The 27,295-nt window shown below is 41.9% G+C and overlaps 1 protein-coding gene across 1 annotated transcript in view; it reads right to left on the reverse strand.

Moving 5' to 3' along the window:
- The window catches only part of pkd1a (polycystic kidney disease 1a), a 108,853-nt gene that overhangs the window by 19,669 nt on the left and 61,889 nt on the right, over positions 1 to 27,295 (reverse strand). The window contains exons 15-34 of the mRNA XM_015359964.2: positions 27,064 to 27,197; positions 22,609 to 26,243; positions 21,863 to 22,009; positions 19,455 to 19,598; positions 17,233 to 17,512; positions 14,785 to 15,001; positions 13,896 to 14,055; positions 13,166 to 13,318; positions 12,245 to 12,389; positions 10,905 to 11,510; positions 10,078 to 10,234; positions 9,279 to 9,531; positions 7,853 to 8,048; positions 6,697 to 6,867; positions 5,959 to 6,102; positions 3,589 to 3,799; positions 2,758 to 2,884; positions 2,131 to 2,247; positions 1,242 to 1,291; positions 377 to 564 (exon numbers count right to left, since the gene is read on the reverse strand). Of these exons, the coding sequence (XP_015215450.2) occupies positions 377 to 564; positions 1,242 to 1,291; positions 2,131 to 2,247; positions 2,758 to 2,884; positions 3,589 to 3,799; positions 5,959 to 6,102; positions 6,697 to 6,867; positions 7,853 to 8,048; positions 9,279 to 9,531; positions 10,078 to 10,234; positions 10,905 to 11,510; positions 12,245 to 12,389; positions 13,166 to 13,318; positions 13,896 to 14,055; positions 14,785 to 15,001; positions 17,233 to 17,512; positions 19,455 to 19,598; positions 21,863 to 22,009; positions 22,609 to 26,243; positions 27,064 to 27,197 (7,235 nt within the window). The remainder of the gene's footprint in view (positions 1 to 376; positions 565 to 1,241; positions 1,292 to 2,130; positions 2,248 to 2,757; positions 2,885 to 3,588; positions 3,800 to 5,958; positions 6,103 to 6,696; positions 6,868 to 7,852; positions 8,049 to 9,278; positions 9,532 to 10,077; positions 10,235 to 10,904; positions 11,511 to 12,244; positions 12,390 to 13,165; positions 13,319 to 13,895; positions 14,056 to 14,784; positions 15,002 to 17,232; positions 17,513 to 19,454; positions 19,599 to 21,862; positions 22,010 to 22,608; positions 26,244 to 27,063; positions 27,198 to 27,295) is intronic.

Here is a 27,295-nt window from a genome sequence, read left to right on the forward strand (position 1 = left end):
AGTCGCTCTCGTGTGGGAAAGTTTCTTGGATGGGTCCTCATTCTCCCCGTGCTGTACAGTGTCTGTATCGTTAAGGTAAGCTGATTAATGCCAATGATTGAAGCAGCAGGAAGGTATAAATATAGAAAAAAACAATTGGGGATTTTATAAAAAATGAAGTCGGATCGGGAGACAGTTCACTATTTGATACTGAGTGCAGTTATTAGATATTTCCAATGAAACACACACAGACGCATTCCATTACTGAACTTGTAGGGCATAGCGCCTGCTTTAGCTTCTTCTTACCACATGGGAACGAAAAAAAAAAAACAGACAACAACACTGTGCTCGACGCCGCTGATCATCCAGCGTGCTCATGCAAAATGACCTGCAGTACCTGAAGCGGTAAAGTACTTGTTCCGGTTGTTGTACTCCTCCTCCTCCGATGCCAGGGTCATGTCCACTCCGAGATGGCGGCTGCCCTGTCCCCTCTTCAGCTTGGGCAGGTGACCGACCATGATGGAGGGGTCTTTGAGAAGGTCGGGCCAGTTAGCCACACTCTCCTGGAAGTTCGTTTTCTGCAGACTGGGAACAGTACAAATTCAGCCGCAAGCAAAATACATTCAGGACTTTCAGGCAAAAGCCATCCGCCCAACTCCCCGGGTTATGTAAGGGTTCCAGACTGAAAGCTGATTTGTGTGAGAACTGGAAGCAATCCTTTCTTCACTGTGGCATGACCACACATAGGGAATGACTCTTCAATCCTCCCTTCTGTGTCCTGCCAGTGCAGGAGAGTGAGGAAAGAAGGACAGGAGAGCAGAACTGCAGGATCACCAGGGTTTGTGGTCCTTTCGCGGTTAATAGGTGTGGGAGCTGATCGCAGAGGGCGGTATTGAGCAACAGAGAATGTAGCGGCAGCAGTTCCCCAGTTCGTACAGGGGGAGAGAACTGAAATGACGATGAATGAAAAACAATGTTTTAGGACCCTGATTTCAGGAAAATGAAACACCAAACCGGCGGACGTTACACAAGATGTCACAAGGCACACTGTAAACAGAACAGGATAATTGATTCTTGTGTGCTGGTACTGCTAAATTTCACGTAGTTGTTGGCAGAATTTGGCTTTTGGGCGTTTTATGTATCAACGCAGAGATTTATATTACTGCTCCGGCATGCTTCCTCTTAAACCGTCTCCTTTCATAAGAAAAGGATAAATTAAACTAAAATATGATGTTGAGAGGTTTGCAGATACTATACTTTACCTCTTTGATGAAGCTATTGGTACGTCCAGATTGGTATCCTCAGAATATGTCTAAAGAAAAAAAAGCAGTTTAAGCACGGCTATTTTTCATCTCAGGTTTAATTTCAGCATTAAAATTCCTTTGGGATTTTTCTTCCCTTTATTTCTGAATTTAAGAAAAATTCTAATTTTGTTCCCTCAATTCAACATTTGGACCAGAAATTAAAGTTGAAGAATTCTTTTTGTGATGTCTATGTCTGATACAGGCTTCTTGCGGTATGGGTTGGGCATGATAAGGCTCTCATAGAGTATATTTGACAAATAAGGGTACCCTCTCCAGGTTATTGAGCACAAACATATACACAGTGCTACCACAGGGTAACATGTACAGTGGACTGGGTCTGAAGGTATTGGTAGAAAACGAAATCAAGCTGATGGTCGTACTGCAAAACATTTCACATTTAACCATTTTCATTATCCACACCTACATTTTCTAACTACTTTATCGAATACAAAGCCACAGGGGAGCTGGAGCCCATCGCAGCAAGCTAACGCAGGATACACCAGGGATGGGATATCAGTCCATCACAGGGCACACACACATACACTCACACCAGGGGCCAGTTTTCCTGAAATGCACTTAACCTACCTGCATGTCTTTGGCCTCCTACCTGCATGTCTTTGGCCTGTGGGAGGAAACCCACGGAAACATGGCGAAAACAAACGGTACAAACTCCACACAGACAGCACCCCAGGAACTGAACCCAGGGCCCCAGCGCTGCAAGGCAGCAATGCTCACCACTGTGAGTATGAATATAAGCGTACTCATATTCAAGAGATGCATAACATGGTGTGGCAAATAACAGCGGGAATACCTGTATACAATTCATCACCCTTGAGAGAGACATTACCTCCCCTGGAATCCCGTTGAAAATGAGGAAGGAGCTGCCGGCAATGGAGCTATCCAGGTAATCATCAATCTCTAGTGACTCCTGGTCAAGCTGAGGCACAGGCTGCTCCACACAGACCTTAGGAGAGAGAGATGCGCTCAGCTTCCATAGAAAAACACGTCATGGCTGAATAATGCCTTTTATGTTTCTTGACAGTATATGAAAGACTGTATTTCCAACAAACAATTTGATCCATTTTCATGATTTCCAAATCCAATCTATCCAAATCTCCGAGGGAATGCTGTATGTATTTTACTGAACCCTACATTATGTCTTGGAGTTGTGATATAAAGTACTGCTCAAAATCATGAGCAAATCCTGTCTTCTAAACTCATCTTACTGCCTTGCAAAATGTTATTCCTCCCAATTTTCAGATTATTAGGGATTCGCAGGCCCATACTGACAGTCACACTGTCACTCTGGGTTTGGGGATCTAAAAAATCTGAATGCACAAAAATGATTTCCAGTAAGAAACAGCTCTGGAGCCTGAGCAGTGTGCCGGATTCTCTTGGACACTTTAATCTCAAGGGGAAGAATGAGTTGCTTTCAATGTGATGTGAAATGAAATTCTGTGCTGCAGCTCCTCACCTTGCTGCGGGCCATCCTGAAGAGAGCCAGCACAAACAGGTAGACGGGATAGATGATGAGACAGGTCACCAGCCCCACAGCCAATGTCTCACCACTCACAGAGGTTAAGTTGGAAACAGGTGTGTATCTGATAGCACAGGGGAATTAACAATTTATAAGCTGCTAATACAGCTTTTACATCACACCCCTTGCCCCCTTATTTAAGAAAGAAAGGCTTGTGATAACACATTCCCATTAAGACAGATCTGCTAGTGGAAATCGGAAAATTATAAAAAAAAGGACAAAACAGAAAATGATTTCTTGAGATTTTATCACAGGAGAATTTCTATAATTTATATCCCTTATTTTCTCCATAATTTGCAATTCCTGAATTGAATCCTGCAGGGAAACGGAGCCAGATTACTTTACAGTTTCAGACGTATTTCATATCCGATGCAAAAAAAGTCAAGTTTGTGAGGCGTGAAATAGAGGTCATAAGAATAAGTCTGATAAGTCGATCTCATTACGAAAACTTTTAACATCAGCACTATGACAGCAAATTCTTAAACCAAAGTTGTTTTTTCTGGGAAACAAACCTGAGATCCGTCAGCTGAATTGGTCCTTTAAAAAGCTAAGGCCTAAAGGTACATTTGTTTTGCTAAGACAGCACTTTTAAAAGAAATAAAAACAGAACCTCCCTTTTTTACTAACTCTCTTGTGATGCTGAAGTTTCCTGTCAACATGAATGAACAATAACTTCCCTCCCAAATTGTATTTTCATGGCCAGGTACATCAGGCAGATCGGGGATTTCTACATTCCTGAATTCACAAGAGAACGGGCGGGACTTTTACCTACGGCTCTTATCCCCCACAAGGCCGTACCACACACTGTTGGCGAGGAGGAACAGGTGAACCAGGAGGAAGCAGCAGGTGGCCCTCTGGAGACGTGTGAATCGACTCCGGGCAGGACGTTCCCAGAGAGACAGCCAGATGTGCTTCTCTGACAGGCCTCTTTCCAGCTCTGCCACAAAGATCCTGGAAAAGCGTTGCAGTTCGGTATCCGCTACAGAGACAGAAAACCAGAGCACCGTTCGTGGAGAGAAGCTTTAAAACCCTATAACCCACTGGGATACTGCCAGAGGTGCCTTCTACTATAGCTGGATAAAAAGATCCACACCGTTTCCTTTAGTGGAGGGCATGCTACAGTATATTGAATGCATCAGATACACCATGACTCTCTGCTGTTTTTAATTCTACAAGGAGCCCTTAACTGACCCAGAAGGCAAATCAACATGAATATTTGATATTGTGTGCTGCGCTGGCATTCATTTCTCTTACTGGGACACATTATAGGATAACACTTCCAAATTTCCAACATAAGAGAAAATGTATTCACAAGGGTAATATTTAATATGTGGTTGAAAAGTAGAAAGAAGACACGCAATCTATCACCAGTTGCTTTTTTTTAGATGTGTTTATGGGAATTAACCTTGTTCCTTTCTAGCTAACACACACTGACACAGCATCCTACTTGACCTTATTTAATACTATTTAATGTTTACATTCCAGCAACTAGCCTCCTGCCCTGCGCGTAACACGTTTTTTCTTGAAATTCACCAGAAACAGATACAATAAAATGGAGAACCTAAAATAATATCAAGAAAGAGCGCAACTTCCTATACTGTATCTACATAATTCAAAGTGGGTCATAACCATCTTCTTCCTAATGACTCAAATGGTTTTGCAAAAGCTCTACATGGACAAAAGTGAAGAACCTGTAATTACAACTAATGGAATTTCTTTGCTCACTGCTGGAAAAAAAAACAGCAGCTTAGGGTAAAAATGCGTTAAAGGGAAAATATTCATGGCAACAGGGCAAACTATATGAAAATGTATTTTTTTCCCACAAGAAAAAAAAAACACAACACACAAATGGAACTTTCATCTTGAGTTAACGCCAGCTATATAAAATTCCACATCAGCCTTTTGGAAAATTCTCACTGGATTGCTACACATGGTTCTTCCCCAAACGAGGAGATATAACTTACTGCAAGCTGGCTAAAATCAGATCTTGCACTGGATATACACAGTGTGACAAAGACGTTCACAAAATATATTGAAAGGGACTGTCACACAACAAAATGCCCCAGTGCCCGTAGAGCACTGAGGTGTTTGAGATTTATTGTAACTGTCACAATAAATTTAAAAATCAACTCGACAGAGTAAAAATCAAAAAGCTTTGATGGCTCACAGCACTCATTTACTGTGTATTTATCATCACAAAGGCAGCCCCCTGCTCATCACATACAGGTATATAGATATATTATGGCTTAGTTAACAAGAATGGGGTCTTTCTGGATATGCTTATGATCTGCTGATGTACTATGTACTGTACATTTGATGCTTCTAGGCCAAACACTCAAAGTGTAAAGAACACAAAAACCTAGTTCAAGGAGGCTGATCTGACGTTTGTATTCGGAGGAAATGGCCTTTACTTTTTCTGAAGAAAAAAGACTCAAAACCTCACAAAAAAAAACTCTACAGATTTTGCTGTCAAAATGTGGACCTGAGTATTCATAGCAATATTCCACGTCAGTGATTGGTATTTCATTGAGGGTAAAAAGGGCTGCTTGTCTGTGTGGGTTTCCTCCCACAGCCCAAAGACATTCCTGCAGGATTGGCTTCTGGGAAAATTGGCCCTGGAGTGATATTTTTTGTGTCTGTCTGCCCTGTCATGGACCACTGCGCTGTCCAGGGTGTACCCCGACTTGCGTCCACTGCTTTGCTGGGATAGACTTTGCCCCTGCAACCGCAAATGGGGTGGATGGATGGAAAATGTGTTTGCCACTCTGGAAGCCAACTACCGTGACAAAGTAGCTTTTGATCCTAGCATTGACAGTTGTCTGTCCCTTTTCATGTTTAATATGATAGCCACCCGGCGACGACCATCTGCAGAAGGTAATGGCAGTAGGTTCAAAAAGGGGGCTTCCTGAGCCTTTTTATGACTGTGTCATGGTACCATCATGAGACAGGGTCTCCTCTGAAAATGGTGCAGCCACATAGCTGACACTCGGACCCTCTTAGCTTCAGCTGTTAAAGAGCAGTCTTGGGTGAATCATGGATGAATGTTGCCAGCACATTGACAGATTTTTAAAACATATAGCTGTAGTCTGGGAAAGACTAGAAATGGAATTCTTTTTTCATTCAATGTCTTCCGCTTACTTGAAGCTTCAACCTCTATGTCCACCATCCCTTCTGTTTTGTCATTGTCCACAGAGAGCCAGTCCTCAATGAGGAAGAAATACTTGTTGCTTGTCTGCAGGTCTTTTACCACGACATACTGGACGTACCAAGAGGGACTCAGTCCTGTCGACAGAAAGAGGAGCTTTGTAAACCTTGTGAAGACCCCACAAGACAGACATCTGTAATCATCTCTCCTCCTGGGTACAGTAATAAAGCTAGGAACAGGACACATGATCCGAGGCAGAAAGTGTTTGTTAAAAAACAAAAGCAGAGGAATTTATTTTTATTCATTCATTTTTACACCTTTAATCTAAGTTACTAGTAAATAAACCTACTTCAGAAAGACACTATAGCTGAGATGCAGTGATTATGCTACAGTAGCAGTTTATAGTGATTTCACTCATTCATTATAACAGTGAGATGAGAGCAGTGTTTTCCCCCACTGGCAAAGAAAGAGCAGTTTGCAGTATGTATCAGGAAAAAAATTCCTCATTTGTTCCTGAAACGCCACAATCCAAAGGTTTCCATCCGCACGGTAAAGAAGCTCTTTCAAACAACCCCCTCTGGTATTCTCAATCATTCAAAATGTTGTTTTTTTAAGCAGGATTATAAAACAGGTAAGGATAAAACACTTTGACATGAACACACCATGAGAGAAAACGACCTCAGAGAATGATGTCAGTGGCAGCCATTTGAGAATGATGTCAGAGTCTTTACCTTTGTTGTCGTGCCAGATCCGAATTTTCCAGATGCTGCCCAGATTGCTGTCTGTGGAGATGTGAAATATATCCAGGCTGCTCCGTGTGAAGGCGCTGCCGCTGTCCAAGTGTCTGTGGCCACTCCGGCCCTCTCTCCCATAGAGGCTGATCCCCACATGAGCCGTGGTGCCTGCAAAGAACAGGCCCGGCTCAGCTCCACCATTCCCAGCTCAGCCACAGCAGAGGAGAGAGCTGGGAGGGACTGGAGACTTATCGCGGAGAAGGAAAAATACTGTGTATTAAACTGAGCGCAGCACAAAACAGCTAAACTGTTTATAAGTTACTTTATATAAGTTTGTTATAACATTATGTTATAATGTTTATTACGTTTATATAAATATATTCTAAATTGTTATGGCAGGCGATTGTCATACTACTTTGTCATAGCATGAATCAGAAAAGTGACCTAAAGCAAATACGTTTAACCCGACAAAAGTCGAAGAGTCTAAGCCAGGCAGGCTCTAGATGGGTTGTAGCCAGGCTAAAATGAAAATGTATTATTCCAGATTTTTTTGTATGTGTTCTCTTGTAAGTGTCTAAGGCTATTGTTTTATTTTTTCAACTTACGTATTACTCAGGTTCACCAAATCTGAAACAGATTGTATTTGAACATTATAGACTGACAAAGAAGCAATGGCAGATCAATCTCCTTTAGTAATCAATGCATTACTGGCAAGTAACACCTCCCTTAAGTGTTATATGTTTAAAAATCACCACATACCACTGACATACAAAAACTGTATACTGGAGTTCGCATGGAACAAAAACAATATTCATGATGATTCCATGATCACTCAGCAACTCTGCATAATCCTGTCATGTCAACTTGTGTTACAACAAAGCATTAAAGCATTAAGTCATTTGTCATTAAACAGTCAAGCCTTTGCTGTCCCACTGCTGTTATGTTAGCTTTTGGCAATTTCTATAACAATAAGAATGACAAAAAAGAGAAACAATAAAAGAAGGAAAAGGATGTTTCTTTGTCCTCATCATTTAAATGTTTCTATATACTGTACACACTCTTAGATAGGAAAGCGATTTCTTGGATCCAGGGACAGTTAACGAAACTCCCAAAACAGACAGAAGGCGGGAGAGTGGGTATTCTCTGTGCCCACCTGACCCTCGCCCCCAGCCGGTCTTCACTTGGACCTCGTACTTGTAGAGACCATCCTTGCCGCAGAAGGGAATGACCCCCGTGCGCTTGATGTCGATCAGGTCTAACTTCCTCACTATGACTGCCACGATGGAGAAAGTGACGAAGCTCACTGCGCACGTCAGCAGTACAATGTAGCTCATTTCTGGAGACGGCTCCTGGAACAGAAGAACACATGTTTCCCCTGTAAAAAATGTCACCAGTTTAAATCGAGGAAGGATCTTCTGAAACCGTTTACCCAGGGATGGACAGTCCTGGTCCTGCAGGGCCTTTAGGTTTTCATTCCAACCCAGCTGTAAACGAGCAAGACCAGCCTGTTTCTGGGCTTAACTGGACCAGCTTTTCCAAGATCTTCAGGTGCTGCTTTGAAGAATCCTTCCAAATAAAAAAAATCTGCAGAACCAGGACTGCCCACCCCTGCTATTTGCTATCTACTGTAATGCATTTGTGCAGCGACACTGAGTGTTAGTACAACACTGTTCACATCGACTTTGATGGTAACAATCCATTTACCTTAAACAACCCATCTACTAGGTAGGTGCTATATGAAGAAGCCAAATCCAGATATTTTATATGCCATTAGGAATTTGCTTTAGCGTTGCCTAGACTCACTTGTCGACCACTTTTAGATTGACCTACACATCTCAACCACTAACATGGTTAAATCCGCACAGCTGAAGCATGTGAGCTGTATCTGCAATGAAGGGCAAAGTGTCCCTCTCTCATACTAATCTTTCTTGTGCCCATGTGTTTCTCTAAAATAATGGGGCGGTTCCGATAGCAGAAAGCACTCAAGCGCCATTTGGTTTTTAAAAACGCCTTTGAGCGCGGATCATATCTTAAGACATCACGAAGGCAGAGATAAGAAGCAAGAATGGGAGAAGAGAAATTAATATGGGTGGCAGCGACGATGAGAGATTCCAGCTGCTAGGTGTGGTGAAGCAGCCGGAAACGCCTTTTTATCAGCACTGTTGAGAGGGTCTCTGTGAACTTTGTACATACTTTTTCTGCTGAGGCTGCAGTATTTTATAAGGTGGACATGCAGAACTGGTTTGAACTGGACTGGAGGAATGCCGGACACAAGGGATGTCATGTAATTCTATATTGTGTTATATAGGAATGCCTGCTACAAAACTAAGTAACCAATTGTGTTAAAAGAAGTTATCTTTGGCAAATAGGGAAGAGATGTGTGTGATCCTGTAAAGCTGCCAATCTGATCAGCACAGCGAACTGTGATATAAAAATACTTAAGGACTGTATAATTTAATCACTTGGAGAAAACTACACTGAGCATCTGTCTGTGTGTTTCACTCCCATGCGCACGAAAGAAAAAACTTGTTTAATTTTCCCTGACTGTCTTTTCAGGGAAGGCAGGAAAATGAGCTTACAGGGACGATGAAGACCACGGACTGCGGGGGCACGAAGAGGCTGGCCCCGAAGGCGGTCAGGTGCTCCGTGCGACAGACGGCCCTGCCCATGGTGGTGTCCTCCAAGGGCACCATGCCGTCCGTCTTCCAGAGCAGCTCGCCGGCGTTGAAGTACTGACAGAGGGAGGAGTAGACGCCGACCTCCAGCCGCACTGGAGACGACCGGCAGCCGTTGGTCACGTTCACGTAGTAGTCCTGCGTTGTGTCATAGGCCCTGGGAAGAAGAGACGGCATCCTTGAGATTTCACCGCCCTCTGCCTGTCAAGTTTTAAGGCTAATGGAAACCCCTAAAACTCTCATGTTTTCATGTCAAATTTCATGTCATGTTTTGCCTTTTGTAATGAAATGTGCTCTTGTGCTCATGGTAACACAGTCATCTTTTGAAATAGTTTTACAGCTGTGAAATTAAGGGGTCTTTCCAAAACCCTTGTGAAATTCTGTCAGGCCTATTAGAAGATACTATTTCTGTAACTTTGGCCTGGAACCTACAGTATTACTCAAAGCTATATAAAGTCTCTCCCAGCATGCATAACAATGATGCTATTCTTTTTGCTTCATCAGACGCACTCGCATGAGATGTTTGAGTGATGCTCATCTGCATATAAAACTAAATCAATGTATTTCGCGGCATAGAAAGACACACTGGCAAAACAGAATATGTAAATGATCGATGAAAGTGATCATATACTGTTATACAATATAGCACAATACCAAAATATCTTTGTTCTGACATATGAGGAATTAGTATATATTGATTTACTCTGGAGATAGGAAGAAAGTGTATGGCTTGTGATCCAGCCCTTTAATCAGGCTAAGGGTGATCTTCTTCTGTGCTGTGCAGTTGTGCTCATTGGGCCTGCTGTGGCTGTTTAGATAAGCAGTAATGTATGGCTCTGTTCCCTTGACAGCACCAGCATCTGCAAAAGATAAAAGACAAGGGAATTTTGTCCGCGTCTTCATCCGTGAAGCCAGTGAGTTGTAATTATGACAGGGAAAATTTGATTCTTTTCTTCTTTTTATGTGGCTAGAAACACCCTTCACTGACAGAGCAAGCTTTCAAACAAAGCCAACACTGAGTCCTACACGTGTTATTTATACTGAGGCTCTATTCAACCTTGCATTGTCCCTTGTACGCAAACATATTGTTGTGGTCCCTTCTGCCCCAGTTGTTGAGGCTGGAGTGGGTGACCCCAGAACTGGAAGTTTATGTCTGTTCAGAAGAGAGATGCGGGCAACTGGTGGTGGGACCACGTGTCTCCCTTAAACAATGAGAGGAGTCATCACACTAGAAAACCTCTAAGACTACAGAAAAGAGGGGGGCATTTTGCCTGTCTAGTTTGTTTAGATACCAGGAGCAGAGGATTTCATCCAGCTGTTTTCTTAAAGATCCAAGGGCACCTTGACTGAGTAGATTACTCCAGATTCCCACATGTTGTTTGGACATGCAGTTTACTGTAAGTACCGCCAGCTCTCAATCCTATATACTGTATATATGTAGCTTCAATAAGGGTCCACTGGTTCATGTCTCAGCGCTGATCCCGAACTACTGCTGATCCCATTCCTGCTTCTGCTACTAGTAGTACTTACCATTGAGCACTGTGAATGTGAGCTGCACATGTAGCCCAGCTGCTCTGTTAGTGTTGCCTGTTCTGACCATCACGATCACGGAGCTCCACTCGCTGATGTTGGCCGCCCCAGACAAGATCTTCTTCACTCCTTTACCGTTTGACACCTTCACCGTGATGGCCTTGTTTGCGCTCAAGCTGGAGATGGGAATCTGGGTGCCGTTTTCCGTCTGGAACTCCATTGAGGCCACTTCCGTCGAAACGGTGTAGTTGTCCACGTACCCGAAGGGGAAAGGGTTGGACTCGACCTGGAAGAGGACCTGAACGATGTGCGGCACGTCCTTGAAGGTGGTGTTGAAGCTTTCCGGGATGGAGAAACGGCAAGTGGGGTCGTCAACGTAGCACAGCAAGTTGAGGGGGTCCGCGCGCTTGCCGGCCGTGGTGATCTCCGAGCCGTTGAAGACGAGGGGTTCCTCGTTCAGCACGCGGGAGTGCATGAGGATCCTCATCAGCTCGGAGGACAGGTTGTAGGCTTTGGAGGCTACCAGCAGCTGATCGTTGCTGATGCTAAACTTGTCCTCTGCAGCTGGCTGGGGGGGTGCCTGGTTCACCAGGTGAATCAGATCTCCTGGAAATCAGAGGAGGAATAATGATGCCTTGTTAGAAAATGTGGGAATCTCATCCAATCCTTTTACTCTTCAACAGTAAAAGCTTGGCTTCAGATATCAAGCTCAGATAAAAATGTAGTATTCTTTCCAGAGCCATCTAACTAAATAATGAATGAAATATTTACAAATTATTACCATAAAAAGGATAATTTGTCAGTTTTCAGCTACAGATGCCAGCTCACAGGACTGAGATTTGAAATATGCATAGCAATTATTACAAGTTAACTCTGGGAATAGGATTTAAGCTGATCGTATATTGTGTTTTCAGCAACTGATTCTAAAATCAAGACTGATTCACATCAAGCCTATAGGTACCATGGTATTATGCTATAGGTACCATGGTATTATGCTATAGGTACTATGTGTCTGGAAGTGTGACAGGCAGCAGAATGCCCATCGCAGCTTCGTTCTTCCCATGCCTGTATGAGCGATGCACAGGGAAGTTGGCTAGGTGAACCTGCAATGATCTCAAGGAAGGAGATGGGTATTCAAAAGCTATTGGGGACTTCAAATGTGAATTACTAAATATATTGTAAACGGGTAAAAATAAAGGAGCTCATTCTGACACATTTTTTAATTTGATAGCCATCCTCTGCATTTCAATGGACTTAAATGGCTCTAAACCCCTGCACTATTTTCTCAGTTTTCTGTTAGAACTTCCTAGTTACCCAGACAGCTGCTGCACATTACTCACCCATTATGTTGAGGATGTTATCGGCAATTTCTGTGGGGGTGACTGTTCCCTGCCTTGTGTCACTTTGCAGGATGTCCAGCATGGATTCCAGCTTGGTAAGTGTAATCTTCTGGCACTCCTGGCAAATGAATTCCTTGCTGACAGTCTGGAAATGAAGAAGCAATACATAACTAACACCTGACAAACCAGTGACATAATTGTCTGAAGAATTTCAAAGCTGCTTTACTTTCACAATGTCAGGTCACTTCAAAGCTATGCAGCACTGGGTAGGTTATAATAATAATAATAATAATAATAATAATAATAATAATAATAATAATAATAATAATAATAATAATAACAACTCTTTGTATGTTTTATAACTTGTTTTATCACAAAGACCCCTAAAGAACTCTCTCTATCGGAGGAGACCCACTTCTTCAACACCTGGATGGTGCAGCAACCATCTGATGCTCTCAGTCCTGTGACTCAGCAAATCAGGTGGACATGTGAGAAATTGACAATTAAATGAGCAATTGAAATTGGAGAAATTTGGGAAGCTAGATTTTGCAAGTTCAAAACCAAATTTAAACAACATACCAGGGTTAAGACCCCTACTCATACTAAAAGTAACATGGAATATTTAATGACATAGTCAGGACCTACAGCAGGTTTAACATCTTATCTCAAAAATGGAACCTCCTACAGCAGAGTGTACCATGCAACCAAACTGGGGCGCTGGTTTGGAAATTCTGGCCCAAAGGGGAAAGCACCCCTACTGGTCTAACACTGCACCAACACAGTTCCCCTTGCAGGTCTCTATTCCCAATACTGCCCAGTGCCAGCCTCACATACTGGAGCTTTTGAGATCTGAGATCAGACTGGCCCAGCAGTGTGAGCTTATTCCTTGTGAGAAGCAATGTGAAGGAAATCCTGTCTTACTGTGCACTGCGCCAAGGCCGCTGATGTCTGTTTAATGTCATTGACCGTGTTGACGTCCAGAGAGACCAGGGCTCGCGTGATATTGCTGCGGATGATGACGCGCTGTTCTCTTTCTCTCCACAAGTCCAAGGATGGTGGCCCGGTTTGTTCATACTATGGACCGAGAGGAAAAACAGAGAGACTTGGTGTACTTGTGTAATCTACAGCTTGCGATGCATACAACACAAAAGTTAATGCTGCCAAAGCCCAGAAGAAACTGAGCTCAGCACGACAAAGACTTTCAGGAGAAAGGTTAGGGCTTACTTTTACACACTACTGCTCGCCTACATACAGTATATAAGCCTCGTACCCAGGTCTCACTTCATGTATCTGTCTCGCATCTCGCCCCCCGCTTCCCCATCGACACCTTTACTGCAGCACCCTGGCTCATTCCTCGTAATAGTGTGGGGAGGGAGGTCGGGCAGCTTATCCTCTCCGGCGAGGGAATCGCATTCATTAGGATCTAACTGAACGAATGGAGCAGCCCTTAGGTCTAATGAGCCTCAAAACGGAGTTATGGGTTTGGCTGTATGAAGCCATTTCTGCTCTCCCTTCCATGCTTCCAATGATTAGGAACTGGATGCAGAGACCATGCTTTCATAGTGTATTGGTTCTTGGTTGATGGGTCCCTGTCAATGGAGAGAAAAACCTGCTCTTATTGCTGGAGCTGGAGATCCACGTCACTGCCCACCTCGTTGAGCACGGTGATGAGTGCCAGGGAGAACTCGCGGACCTGCTGGGGATCTCCCTGCTTCAGCAGATCCTTAAGGGCCGTTTCGGTTTGGTTATACAGCCACTGAGTGAGGCTTTGAAAACCCTGCGGTGGTTCGGGCAGTCGAATGACCATCGACCTGAGACACACAGAAAAAGCGCTTACATGACCACATTTATTCCATTAGGGAAAAAAAACAGATCTTTTAAATAGGATCAAAACTAAATCAAAATCTTAAATTAATATCACAAAATAAAGAAAGAAGCCGTTCACATCGGGCTCCTGAAACTCTAATTTGGAATACTGTATATGCAGGAGTTTCCTTAGGAAAAAAAAAACACATTGTTGTCCGTATATATATTTTCCATTACAATAAAAAGAGAGCAAAGGTACAGTTCTTCTGTGTCACCAATATCTGAAGATCCCCCTGATACTCCTCAAAGAGCCTGTGTTTCATAAGTTATTTACTCCTGTTTTTTTTTTCTATAAAAATAAGTAAATGATCATAATTCTTTTTTCATGAATGTCACCTCCCTCACAATTTGAATCAGCAACTGTTGTTAACTCAATTCACAGCCAAAAGATCACCTTTTCTCTTAGGTTACAAGCAGAAAGGCAAGCCTGGACTGGGTTTGTGGCCCCAGTGAGACCTGGTGTTGTTCTGCGAAATGAACAGATGAAACAGCGTTTTGTCTCCATTGTTGGTTATTTATTGTGTTTCTATTTCTAGATGTAACCTCCCATCCATGCTGGTTATAATGTAGTTAATGATATAAAAAGAACAGCATGATCCCAAAAAATGAAAGGCGATTTAAAAGCAGCCCAAGACTTCAGAGGCGGAAACATGTTTCAGACCACCGGTACTCACTGGTTCAGCGCCACAGTGGATGCTTCTTGGTGGTCCTCCACTCTCACCGACACATCGACCTTAAAGTTATTGGAGCGGAATCCGGGGGGAACAAAGGCTGAGTATTCCGAGCTGGTTCCCTTGTACACGTAGAACTCCTCGCAGTAACTCTTGACGCAGCGGGTTACAATCAAGCTGTAGACTAACGGCGTCTCCGCGTCATCTGAGTCCTCGTATCCTAGAGGCAGAGGAAGAGTCCAGTCATGACCGACTCATCTGTCGCGCGCATTCAGACGCTGAACACACGGCGAAACCAACATGCACGGCTGATGTGGTCACACTTGCTGGAGCCGCTGAAGGGAGACCATTTTCTTAGAAGTCTGGGAAACTGCACATAACTGATAAAATGACACACATGCAGTGCAAAACACAGAAAGCTACATCCATCCACTGTGAAACCCAGACAAGAAATCAAATTAAATCAAAACAATTAACTTGCAAAGCACTTGTAAATTACAGACCCAGTGTTTGATGACAGCTTTTCATATCCTACGTAATGGAAACTCCCTATGCGCATATTTGTTTTTCAATACATAATAGTTGAATGGGTTGAAAATAATCCTTGGCTTAACCATAAAAATGGAGCTCATTGCTCATTTAATAAAATCACTTAAAATATCATCATAACTTCCCTGTGCGTTTTTAAGATTTCTTAAATGAGCTACACATCTTGATCATTTCCATTCTAAAATGTCTTCACACAATGTACTTCAGTGCCTTTTCATATCGTCTGCAGCCACAGAAGTTGTTAGTGGACAGTCGTTCAAAACCAGGAGGCAAAAACTCATGTTCATGGACAACTGTGCATGGCAATGACTTCATAATCAACAGCTTGCAGAGGACATCAGCTGGCCTGTCAGCATGGCTGAGTGAGCGCTTACACCTTCCTAGATATTTTCAGGTGACCGCCAGGAGGAAAGACGTAAAAATACGAGTTTGCTTTGTATTAAATCTCAGAAATGTTAGGTACTGTCATGCTTTAAATAAAAAAAACGAATAGTTCCGGATGGAGATCCTCTTTATTAGAAGCAAAACAGTCAATTCAGTGTGCAGCCAGTGTCATTCACATAGTTGAAGCATTTTAACCTCAATACTACGTACCCAAGAGGCTAATAGCTGCCTAGTATTATAAAATCAATTTGAGTAGTATGTATTGTTTGGTGCTGTATTAACATGTCATCTGTCACTGTGCTTTATCTGCAAGTGCAAAACTATACAAAATCCCATATGCCAAAATGTCAACTGTGATGCTATGAGTATTTTCACAACTGAAAGGTAGATATTATTGAAAGTGTCAATTTGCAAAAATATACTGGGGATTTAAAAGGAACAATTGTTGATTTCTACATCAAAAAGAAAAAAAAAATGTAATGCTACACCTACAATTTTTATTCTGTGTGGTTCTGTTATGTTCTTCATGGTAATTAATATCTTCTTTTAGACCTCCTTTTCAAACTGACTTCCAGAATGTGTTTTCAGGAAAGAGAAGGGACATCTGTCATTGCTGACATAGTTTGGCAATGCCCTTCAGATGGCTGTACAGGTGTCATGTGGTTCACTGTTCTACTCCAGTACATTGGATTTGGCATGTAAACAACTGGATAACAGAGTCAAGACATGAACATGGAACAATGGCTTACTACCTAAGTCCAGTCATGAAAACCCATTATATATTTTTTCCCAGCTAAGCTCCCAGTTACTTCATTTAACTTACAGTATTTGAACTAATAAGTTGCTTTAAATTTCCAGCTTCAAAATAAGGGTTAAGTTAAATGACCAACAGCTCAGATTAAATTAAACTTTGAACACACAGACACTCTTAACTGTGTACAGGGATCCTTGCTTTGAAGGCACACAATGATGTTCTATTCCTTGAGGTAAGTCTTTGGTTTGTGCCTTGAAAAAACTAATTTCTTTATCGGCTTTCAATAACCTGCTCGCACTTGTACAAAAAAGATACAGATCAAAGCACTTGCATCGCTGCTGATCAAAAGACTAGACTGCTCACCACAATCTGCTTTTCATGTTTCAATCAAACCAGAGTGACTGTTCATGACTAAGTAGCTCAAAATTAAAATCCAAAAGCCCAACCATGATCTTTGTAGAAATTCTTAAATATCATATGTTCACTCAAGTTGCAAGTAAATTAATTTATTCAAATAAATTCAAAGACTCTTATCTTACACTACAGGAAAAGCAACCTCAAGAACATTTACTAAATTTTTAAAGAGCAGAACAAAATAGAAACTAGTACTGTTTACAGTACTTTCATCTTTACTAGTATTAGAATGCAATTTGTTTAACGATTGTTACCAACTCTGTTGTCAAAAGGCTGTGCATAGTTTGTTTTCGCTGCATAGCTATGGGAGTAACCAAATACAGTGACACTTCTATCGTAACGTTTCTTACCTGTGCATGTGAATTGTATTTTGGTGGTCAGGGCACTGGCAGTGGCATGGGGATGTAGTGTGCAGGACCCACCAGCAGGGGGCAGGTTAGGTCTGAGTTTAATTGAGGCCACACCCACGCCATCCATCATGGGGTCGGTGACATGCAGGGTGAAAATGTAGGCATCTCCGTCACGCAGGATCCCCTGGCGCACCACCAGGTTCATGCCCCTACTCCCCGTGGTTGTGGTGCTCATGTTCAACACCAGAGACTCGTTGTTCGAGTTCAGGGCCGTCCAGTGCTGCAGAAACCAAGCGGAGCAAAAAATTATGTCACAACTGCCGGCCACAGAGCGTGTGGCTTCTTCACACTAATCAAACATGAAGACCCTGACCTTTCTTTGATTATTACCAGGGAGGTGCTTGCATCAAAAGGCACCTCATTAGTCACTATTCAGATCTGGGCAGACACCTGGCAAATCGAATTTAATTTAAAAAGGTTTGAGCTGGGGAGCTGCATCAGCATGCAGGCTGCAGAGGAACATGGAGAGGTTAATTCCACACTGAAACATCGAAGAAAAGGAAAAACCTTTCGGCTCTTGTTCATTCTTCAGGTGCGACGCCACACTGAAACTCAGCAGCAGAGTTTATCCTTTCTACCTTCAACTTCGAATTAAGCCCTACTTGTTCCAAAGATCAGCGATATCACAGAAACACAAGGAAGGAGCTGGAAAGTAAGCACATGTACTTACTCAGGACTGAAACCCGACGTCTATTCAGCTATTTTGGTGAAGCTGAACCGAGAGCTTCTTTTGCCAACAAGCTACTGTACCATGAACCAGACAAGGAATGAATGAATGGCTGTCTGTCATTTCTAACCCTCATCTGTCACAACTGTAGGAAACTAAAACAGCATATTTTGGTACTGATGAGTCCATTTGAGTTACCTTACTGTAGGTGATGTATAACTTTGATTTGTGATTTTAATATTATGTTTTTGAAGTATAACCATTCCTCTTGTATTTACTGAATTGTACAATTGTACCACCAACTTGTAATCTCTGCCTCGTTTCCTTACTGGCATTTCTAAATTTATAGACCCTAATTTGATTCAGCCTTTATAGAATAAAAGTATACAAGTTATAAAAGTATAAAAGTTAATAATTCACTAGTATTCCTACAGTACCACATACACTGTCTGTATTCTGGTTATTTCATATGTACTAGCCATTTAAAAATTATATTTATATATAATACTGTATAACCAGTTATGCAAACTAGCATATATTGGGTAAGCAGCAGTCATTAAGATTTTCATCCATATAAAATTCAGCTTCTGTATTATATACGTTAATAACCCATGTTGTGTGTGGCAAGTTAAACTCTCCTATTAATATCACGTCAACTTTGACCATGTCTGAACTAGGTTGTCTACAGGAGAGACTTATTAAACACTTGAAAATTTTATTTTATCGGGCTTTGCTTCAGTTTTCCAGCTTGGAGGTTATTTTTTAACCTACACTGTAGTTCTACTCCACCAGCCCTTTTAATCCAGCTTTTTCTTTCTGAGAAATCTGTGTACCAACAATCTGATCCTGTTATTCATCCACTGGATCATTGTAATACTTTTCTGCTGGTCTGAAATTGGTCTAAAAAGGCCAACACACTTTGGGGACTGTGGCCCTTCAGGAGTGACCTTGCTCAAGAATTAAGTATGTAGTCATAAAAGTATTTTTCCTCCACAAAATTCTCTCTTGGGATATTTGAAGAACATTAGCCTCCCTGCTTCAGCTGTAAACATTCTGGCATTTTAAACTTGAGTGACAAGATGGCTTCCTGATCTGGAAGAAAGCATGATTACTCATGTTTGTCAGCTGGCAGGATCAGAAACTTCTTGTATTGCTCTGAACTTGAAAATTATGATAATACTTCCATGGCTCATTACAGTGTTTTTTTTTTCAGATTGCTTCGTTAGTTAAATACGAACCTGGTTCGGATTAAAAAAAACACACAACATCAGTTCTCTCTTAAATAATGAAGCCAGCGAGTTCTGGCTCGACCTGCTGGGCACAAGTACTGTATGAGTTTCTTTTCATTGGCTTAGAGAAAAACAAAAACTGGAAGGAAACAGCAGTACAGCTGTGAGTGCCATCAAGTGATATTAACCACACAAACAAATTAGAAACAGTGGTTTACAACAATGTCGTTTTTCAAAGAGGGGCTGCTTCTGAAGACTTCTCTTACCCCAGTGTGAGAGTTATCCTGACAGTTGCTGCATGTCCCCGCCAGATAAACATAGGAGCTCTGGCTAACTTCGTAGACAGACTGAGCCTTGCAAGAAACACATTCCAGCAGCACCATTGGGATTCTGCCATTCTTCACTAAAACCTGAGGAGAAACAACACAGAAAAGCAACCCTTTTATGCCATAATGCCTTACAGCAGAGGCCACCAAATACATTCAGTGACCTCTTTACATTAAACTGATTTATTCTGCTAGAAGAATATGTTTCTACTTTCTTATAAGGAGCAAAGCAAATCAGATTATGAGAACAAAATTAGCAAGCAGTCAAAACAACAGACCTCAGAATGTTTCTTTACAGCCTGAGGTTCTCACTCGGAGAGCGACTATTTTATGTATTTGAATTTTGGAAAATTCTGTTTTGTACAATGGAGCTAAAAAATTGCAACTCAAAGCTCATCAGCTTATGAGCAGATGAGGAAACAGTCAACAGGGTCTTGTGTGAGCACTAAAGGCCAGAATAACAATGAGGGAGAGTGTAATGCAGTTTAAATTTTAATCTCCAAGAGAAAGTAGCATGAGAGAGATTGTCAATATGGTAGCAGTTCCTCCTTTAAAACAAGGATAAAATACCATGAAAGTATGAAAGTCTGGGATTGATTATTCAGTATATAAACAAGAGACATACTGTAGAGGAACAACAGAAGATGCTTTTCTAAAAGGACATCATTCAGCCATTCACCAAATGTCATGCAAGGACACCCATGAAAGGTTTGCTTTTCAACTATATAATTACTCTAAACACAAGGCCAAGACTGGCATTAGCAATAGGGAAGCTACGTTTTTTTCTTCCTCTGTTTGTGATGATTTCTTAAATGAAAACAAACTAACAGGGGTGAAAAGGATTTTGATACACCAAGCTAAAAAGCTCTGCTTTCACGTTTAGCCTGCAGCAGCGGCAAGATATACTGTAGGCAGAAATAGCCAAAAAACAGCAAGCAGAATCATGAAGCTTGGGTAGGAGCACAAACACTGTACACGGAGGAGGGTTATCAGAGAAACACAGGAGATATTTAAGGTAAAGTCCATTAGGCAGAGCAGAGCTGATGTGCAATGTCTATTCAGCTGAAGATTTGTGAAGGGTGCAGGTGACTGAGAAAAGTCACTGTGGAGAGCTGGCCTGGCTCACAAGGGAGCACTTCAAAATTCATCACCTATTGCAGTTTAAGACCTCAGTGCTAAGCCAAGCCTTTTCTTTCTTGTGTTCTGTTATAGGTTGACTCCTAATTAATGGGTCTTGCTGGTGCTTAACACCACATCAGTCTCTTTTTCCCCAGTGAAGAAATGCTCTTGAAACAAAGTTGAAAAACTCCTAATGGGGAAGCACTCATTTGACCCCGTTTCCAGGTAAATAAAAACAATTCACCTCAGGTTAGATAAATGTTGCATCCTACAGTTAAAAAAATATGATTTATCACTGTGTGTGCTTCATATTGAGTTTTTGAAAAACTGTTAAATTATTCATGTTCGGAGCAGGCTGAAATAAAAGGTTAATAAATAATGAAAGTCTTTATTTGCTCTAGTATTTTAGGTGTTAAGGCCGCCAGCCACCAGCCACCACAGTCCTAGAAAATGACTTTTAGGAAGCAGAATTCCTCGATTCAAAAACACAATGAAAATCTCATTGCAGGGGCTCAAATTCATTAACACTAACACCAATCCTTAACAATTGTTTTCTGTGGAAATAACAGAATTAAGCACTGTAAATGTCTGCCTCATCTTTCAGTCAGTTGGGACTGTTTATATATTTATTATTCACATCAAGAATTAGTTTTTTGTCCCTGGTAAGAATGTGGTATAATTAGCATGGTAAACAATGTCATAAATGTTGAGCATGGTATCTAGGGATTTGAAAAGGTCTGCTATTGGTTACTGGTTTAACTGGACCACTTTAACACCTACTCCTGGCTTTCCAAGTGTCGTGGTCTTTAATTGACCTGGGAAATGTGTGAACACTCCGGCCCTCGAGGACAAGGACTGGACACTCTTGAGCTTTACAGAAGTATTCCATACCTATGTTCATAATATCTTTTACTGCAGAGATCATTTTTACTGGTCCTGGAGATCCACACTTCTGTTTTCCTAATGACCAGAGCCCTTAAGAACTGCATGAAATGATTACTGCCATGCCGTTCGGAATTATTGCTGTTTCCAAATCTTTGGTCATTGCAGAACTGGAGTTCTCCTTATAACCTGCAGGGCTCTAGCCCTTCTGCACCAGCAGCAGAGATCACTGATTTACAATAGATATGAAAGCATTTTTAGTATAGACATCTGGAGATTAACATGGTAATGAAACGTTTTTCAATGCAGCGTTAATGTATGTTTTCTGAAACGCAGGCAGTACGTACAGTCTGATTCGTAGACTCCGGACTCATCCCTGGCTTGCTGACAGTGAGGCGGAATGTGTATTCCATATCCGCCTCTAACATGTCCTCGGGAATTACCAGTAGTGGTTCCTGTGAGCCAAAATGCAAACTACATCCAATAGGGGAGTTCTGTGCACAAAAACAAAACATAAGCAAGCAGTTTTGAAAAATAGTTAAATAGTCCTAGAATTGATCCACAGATCACGAGATACCCCTGCATTTGTGATGGTTAAAGTTCAAGCAAAGTTAGAAAACAGATAATAATAATAATAATAATAATTGAATTTGTATAGTGCATTTCATTTCTGACCCACAAATACTTTACATATATTAGGAGGCTCTCTTCATCCAATTCTCAAGTGTAGTTAGAACCTCAGTTTTCTGTCTCCACCGATTAATCTCCTACAGAACAGTGTCCTACAGTGTCCTCAGACACTATCTTGAGGCACTGTTTTGGAACAGACACCTGTTTCTGGACCAGAAAGATGAATGACACCTTATTGTTCATTAACATCTTTTAAAAATGAATCCAGCTTTTGATTAGAATATTTTCAGCCCAATACTGACCAGGCCCAAACTTGCTTGGCTTCTGAAGTCTGATGAGATTGGGCCATGAAATCATATAACTTCAATAAAAATGATAAAAGTGATAGAGAAAAAGTGTAAAAGTGTGATCTACATGACAACTGCTTCAAGTTAGAGTTTAAAGTGGTAAAAAATGAATTTACCTTCGATGAAAGAAAGCAGTCCCAGGAATAGCTTAGAGGTGACTGGTTTTCAGCATCTAGGTTTGGGTCGTAGGACTTTTCTCCATTTAATAGCAGATCTTGAGATTTGGACCAGATTCTAAATGTCCCACCATCAATTATTGGTACCAATTTTCCCGGGATCACACTGAGACTGAGGGAAATGCTCTTTCTGAGTGGGCTGCCTTTGTATGAAAGGGAAAACACCACACAGTAGTTGCCTACACCCAGTGCCATTTTTGGAATGGCCAGCTGAGGTCTCCGGACATCTAGATCATCATGAAGTTTCACTTTAACAGTATCACGCAGGTTCGCACAAGCTGACACTCTGTAGATTTCCCACAAATATTCCACATCGTACCTGGTGCATCCTTTTAAGTCAACAGTTGCCTCCATATAATTTCTCTGTGATCTTTTGATTACCACCTGGGACGAATGCACCAACTGGACCTCTGGTTCCTCGCACTCAAGTTCCTGTATAGTGACGTTAATCTGGGCAACAACGAAACTCACAAAATTGCTGGCATTCACCTGGACGGTGAACACCCCTGGATGAGAGTAGGAATGGGAGATGGATGGCGTGTTGCTTTCTTGTTTTTCCGAACTATCTCCAAAATTCCACAGGAATGTGCCTTCGTGAGGTCTCGGCAAAACGAAAGCAGTCAGAAGGACGGACTTTTTGACCAATGTTTCTTGAGGTTGAGCTTCAAGGACAGCAGAAAGCAGGATGTTCTGGGCCTGTATTACTTTCGTTATGTTCTGACCTCCTAATGCATTGACTGCTCTCAGATATATGATTAACTGTCCTGGCTCTGGGGGTGTGTAGAAAACTTCCTTCCCAATCAAGGATGTCTTGGAACCAAAGTGCAGGTCAAAAGTCCAAAGGTAAGTCACACGGCTTCCCGACTGAGTTTCAGCACTGAACATTTTAGTTACACCAACTGGGATGGCTTGCTCACAGCAGTTAACCATCGTCAACCTACTAATTGGCTCCATAACTGTTACAACTGTACTTGTTCTTTCTGAGCTGACTTGGTTCTGAGCCGTCAGATTAACAACATAGGTATCCACTCTGGTGAACTGGTGGGTAAAATTTAAGGTATTTAAGGTAAGTACACTGGAGTCACCACTAATACTTAAGTGAAAGCTCACGGACGTTCCTGATGATATACCAATCATGAAAATGACATTTTCTTTCACGGCAGCAATGTTCCTGCTGGCTTTAAGTTCTAACCCCTCTATTTTATCTTGCACAGTGAAGTTTCTAGTGGTAACCGCCCAGCTGATGTCATTAGAAACATTTAATGTAATTGTATAAAGCACAGCTACTGGGAAGCAATAAGATATCTGTCGTCCCATTTCAGAGCTGTTGGGAAGGTGCCATGTCCAAGAAACATTGGTACCTGTTTGGATGTTTCCCTGTAGTGTCAGAGTTGTGCCTGAGGCAATGTACTGCTGGTCTGCAACATCTTTAGGGGTAAATGTTACCCCTGAAATGGGCTCCTGTACACTTATCCAATCCGAAGCTGTATTAGAGCTCACTTTATTGGCAACCGTGACACTGACAAATTTGAGCCCGGGACTTTTAAACTGATGAACAATGGACTGATTCTTTGAAGTCAAGGTAAAATTATCATTAGTGGACCAAAGGCATTCTAAATTTGTGCCACCACTCACTAACAAAGTAATGTTAGTAAAGGCATTTACTGCAACAGGATTAGGAGTTGCCTTCAGACTTACACTTCCTACTGGATCTAAAAACTCAATAGTTTTGATTACACTGATTTGGCCCAAGAGATTGGTGGCCTTTACAATAACATCATAAACGCCGGGCTCAGGGAAGTTGACGATTGCTTCCTTTCCACTGATGTTCAGAATGGCCTCTTGGCCTTTCAAAATGGTCCAGCTGAAGGACATGTTGGTTCCCTCACGGAGTGTCGCTTGCATATGGAGTGCTTTATTAGTCATGAAACAACAGCCATCCACAAGATCATCCGCTAAAATCTGAAGACCCTCGAGCTCTCTTAAAACAAAAATAAAGATGCTGGCCTGCATTGAGTTAATTCTATTCTCTGCTGTGACAATGACATTAAAGGTTCCGATGGATCGAAAAGTGTAGTATATGGTTGATGACCCGGGAATCGGTGTACACCTGTCGCACAGAATCCAGGAATAATGAACATCATCGCCTTCTATGAGATGTGCATCAAAATTAACAGATGTATTCAGAGGCACGTTGATCATACTTGCATTGATTGTCAAGCCACGGATTGGTGTTATAACGGAGACAGTAATTTGAGTACTGTTAGTGCTAACCTCATTGGTTCCTGTCAGGGTGATGTTAAAATAGCCAGAGGAATTGTATGCATGTGCAGCATTACGACCCATGAGGATGCTTCCATCTCCAAAGTCCCACGTGTAATGTGCCTTGCAATAATCACCGAAGGCTGTAAACATATACACCTCGTGCAGGGCTAGATTATTGGATTTTGTGCCATTGTGCTGAATCACCACTAAGCCAATAGATTCTTGAACCTCTACAAGGGCTGTGTTGTTGCTAAACGAGATGTTGTTGAGAACAGTCACGGTCACAAAGTACCGTCCTGGGCTTTTGTACGTAAACCCCATTTTGTTGGTCCCTCGAACAGAAGAGTCATTGGTGCCAAAGTCCCAGAAGTATGTGTACTGGAATTCGGGAAAAGCAGCTACGATGAACTCGCTCTCCTCTCCCAGTCTGGTGTAGCTGCTCTGAGGAAGGAGGGTGACATTTGTAACCACTGGCTGAACACAAACGCAAGTGAAAAAATTGGCTTTGTTCACACTGCTTGACAGAACCAAAGAGAGATGGTAGTTTCCACTCCTCGAGAACCTATGTGCCACTTCTGGACTGTGGTGGATAGTCCGATTTGGTGAGCCATCCCCAAAACTCCATTCGTACACATAACTTGAAGAGTTGCCAGACACAAAAGCAATGAAGCTTATGTTGAGGAGCTCCTGAATACAGCCAGAAGGCTCCAGTTTCAAGACTTCCAGCACAAACACCTGAACACGGAGGGACACTGACAGAGAGTTGACATGGTTCATGGCAGTGATGTTCACCACGTAGGTTGCGTCTTTCACATACTTGTGTTCCACCTCCGGCTCAGCACTCGTAAGGACACTCCCGTCTCCCATATCAAAAATCCATGTGATGTTATTCCCAGATTCCACAAAGGCGTTTATATAGGTAGGAGTGTTAAGTTCCGTAGGCCCACTGGAGGAGGCCGTCAGTCCTCTGATTTCTTCAAAGACAAGGATGCTCATCTGAGAGCCGATACTGCTGATTGTGTTGTTGGCTAGGACACTAAGGGTGTAGACTCCGCTCTGACTGAAGGTGTGGTTCACTCTTCGCTCACGCCCCTGCAGACAAGGAGAGCCATCCCCAAAGTTCCAGGTGTAGACGATACCGTAAGGAGAAGGCAGGGGATGGGCCTCAAACACTGCTGGCATCCCAACAACCAGTGGGTCTGTGTCGTTCTGTATTTCCACAGAAGTAAGGATGCTGTAGACAAAAACATGTATCTGCTGGCTGACATTTTCATACCTATTGGACACTGACACAGTCAGGGTATATTCTCCTGCAAAGACAAAATGGTGTAATAGGCTGTGAGTAGTGTATCGATGCAGTATGTACAATGGTAGATCACATTTACAAGGTGATGATTTGTAAGCACTTTCAGGTTCTCCTGCTGACAGTTAAGGCATTAATAGTTTCATACTTTGTCTTGTTGCTCATAAAAATACATGTTTAAAGTGCATGAAACCAAATAAAGTGTTGTTTAAAATACCTAGGATTTGTCCTGAATTCAGAAGACTTTTAATGGTAATTTTTATTTTACTCTAGTTAACTTGCCAGGAATATGTTTGTCAGTGTGTAGCCCTTGGACCTGTTTGTCAGCTTGTTGTCAAAGTCACTATATGAAACATACAACATGGCTAGACAGACTTCCAGAATGTGTTACAAAGCATTTCCTGCTCTCAGTTTTAAATACACAGCTAAATGCAGGACACTATTACATAATTTTAGAGAGTTAACGTAAAAAATTGACAGGCATTAAAATTAAGATTGATTATCCTATAGCCTATTACCAGAGCTGTTGCATTACCTGGAAATTAATCTGTACCAGTTCAAGCTAACATGCATCACAAATCACAGCTTACAATGAGACAGCGCTGTCACAAAAGTTCTGCCATTCACTCGAGAACACCTCACATTTGGACTTTTCCCCATTTGTACATTGGTATTTAATTAGAAATACAGATCTCTTTGGCTCTTCATTCAACAGGGAAAAGGCCAGGAGTACATTGTCAAGTTTCCACATACTGAAGCTTTGGACTTGAACCAAACAATTAGTCACATGGTTGGAGGTCCCTGTTCAAAGATGAGTTCAGGTTTACCTGGCTGTGGGTAGGTGTAGGTTACATTTTGTTGTAAAACCACCTGCTTTGCATTCGTTTCAGGAAGAATAAGAGAATTATCGTAGGGCGGTTTGAAGCTATACTCTTGATAACCTCCATCCCCGAAACACCATCTGCAATTTAAGAGGGAAAGCCATCAAACAGTGATAAGAAATCAGGAGGATTTCTACTATCATTCCATGTGAGAATGTTATCAATACTGAAAAAATCT

This window comes from Lepisosteus oculatus, chromosome 19, assembly GCF_040954835.1.
Source record: "Lepisosteus oculatus isolate fLepOcu1 chromosome 19, fLepOcu1.hap2, whole genome shotgun sequence".
NCBI lineage: Eukaryota > Metazoa > Chordata > Actinopteri > Semionotiformes > Lepisosteidae > Lepisosteus > Lepisosteus oculatus.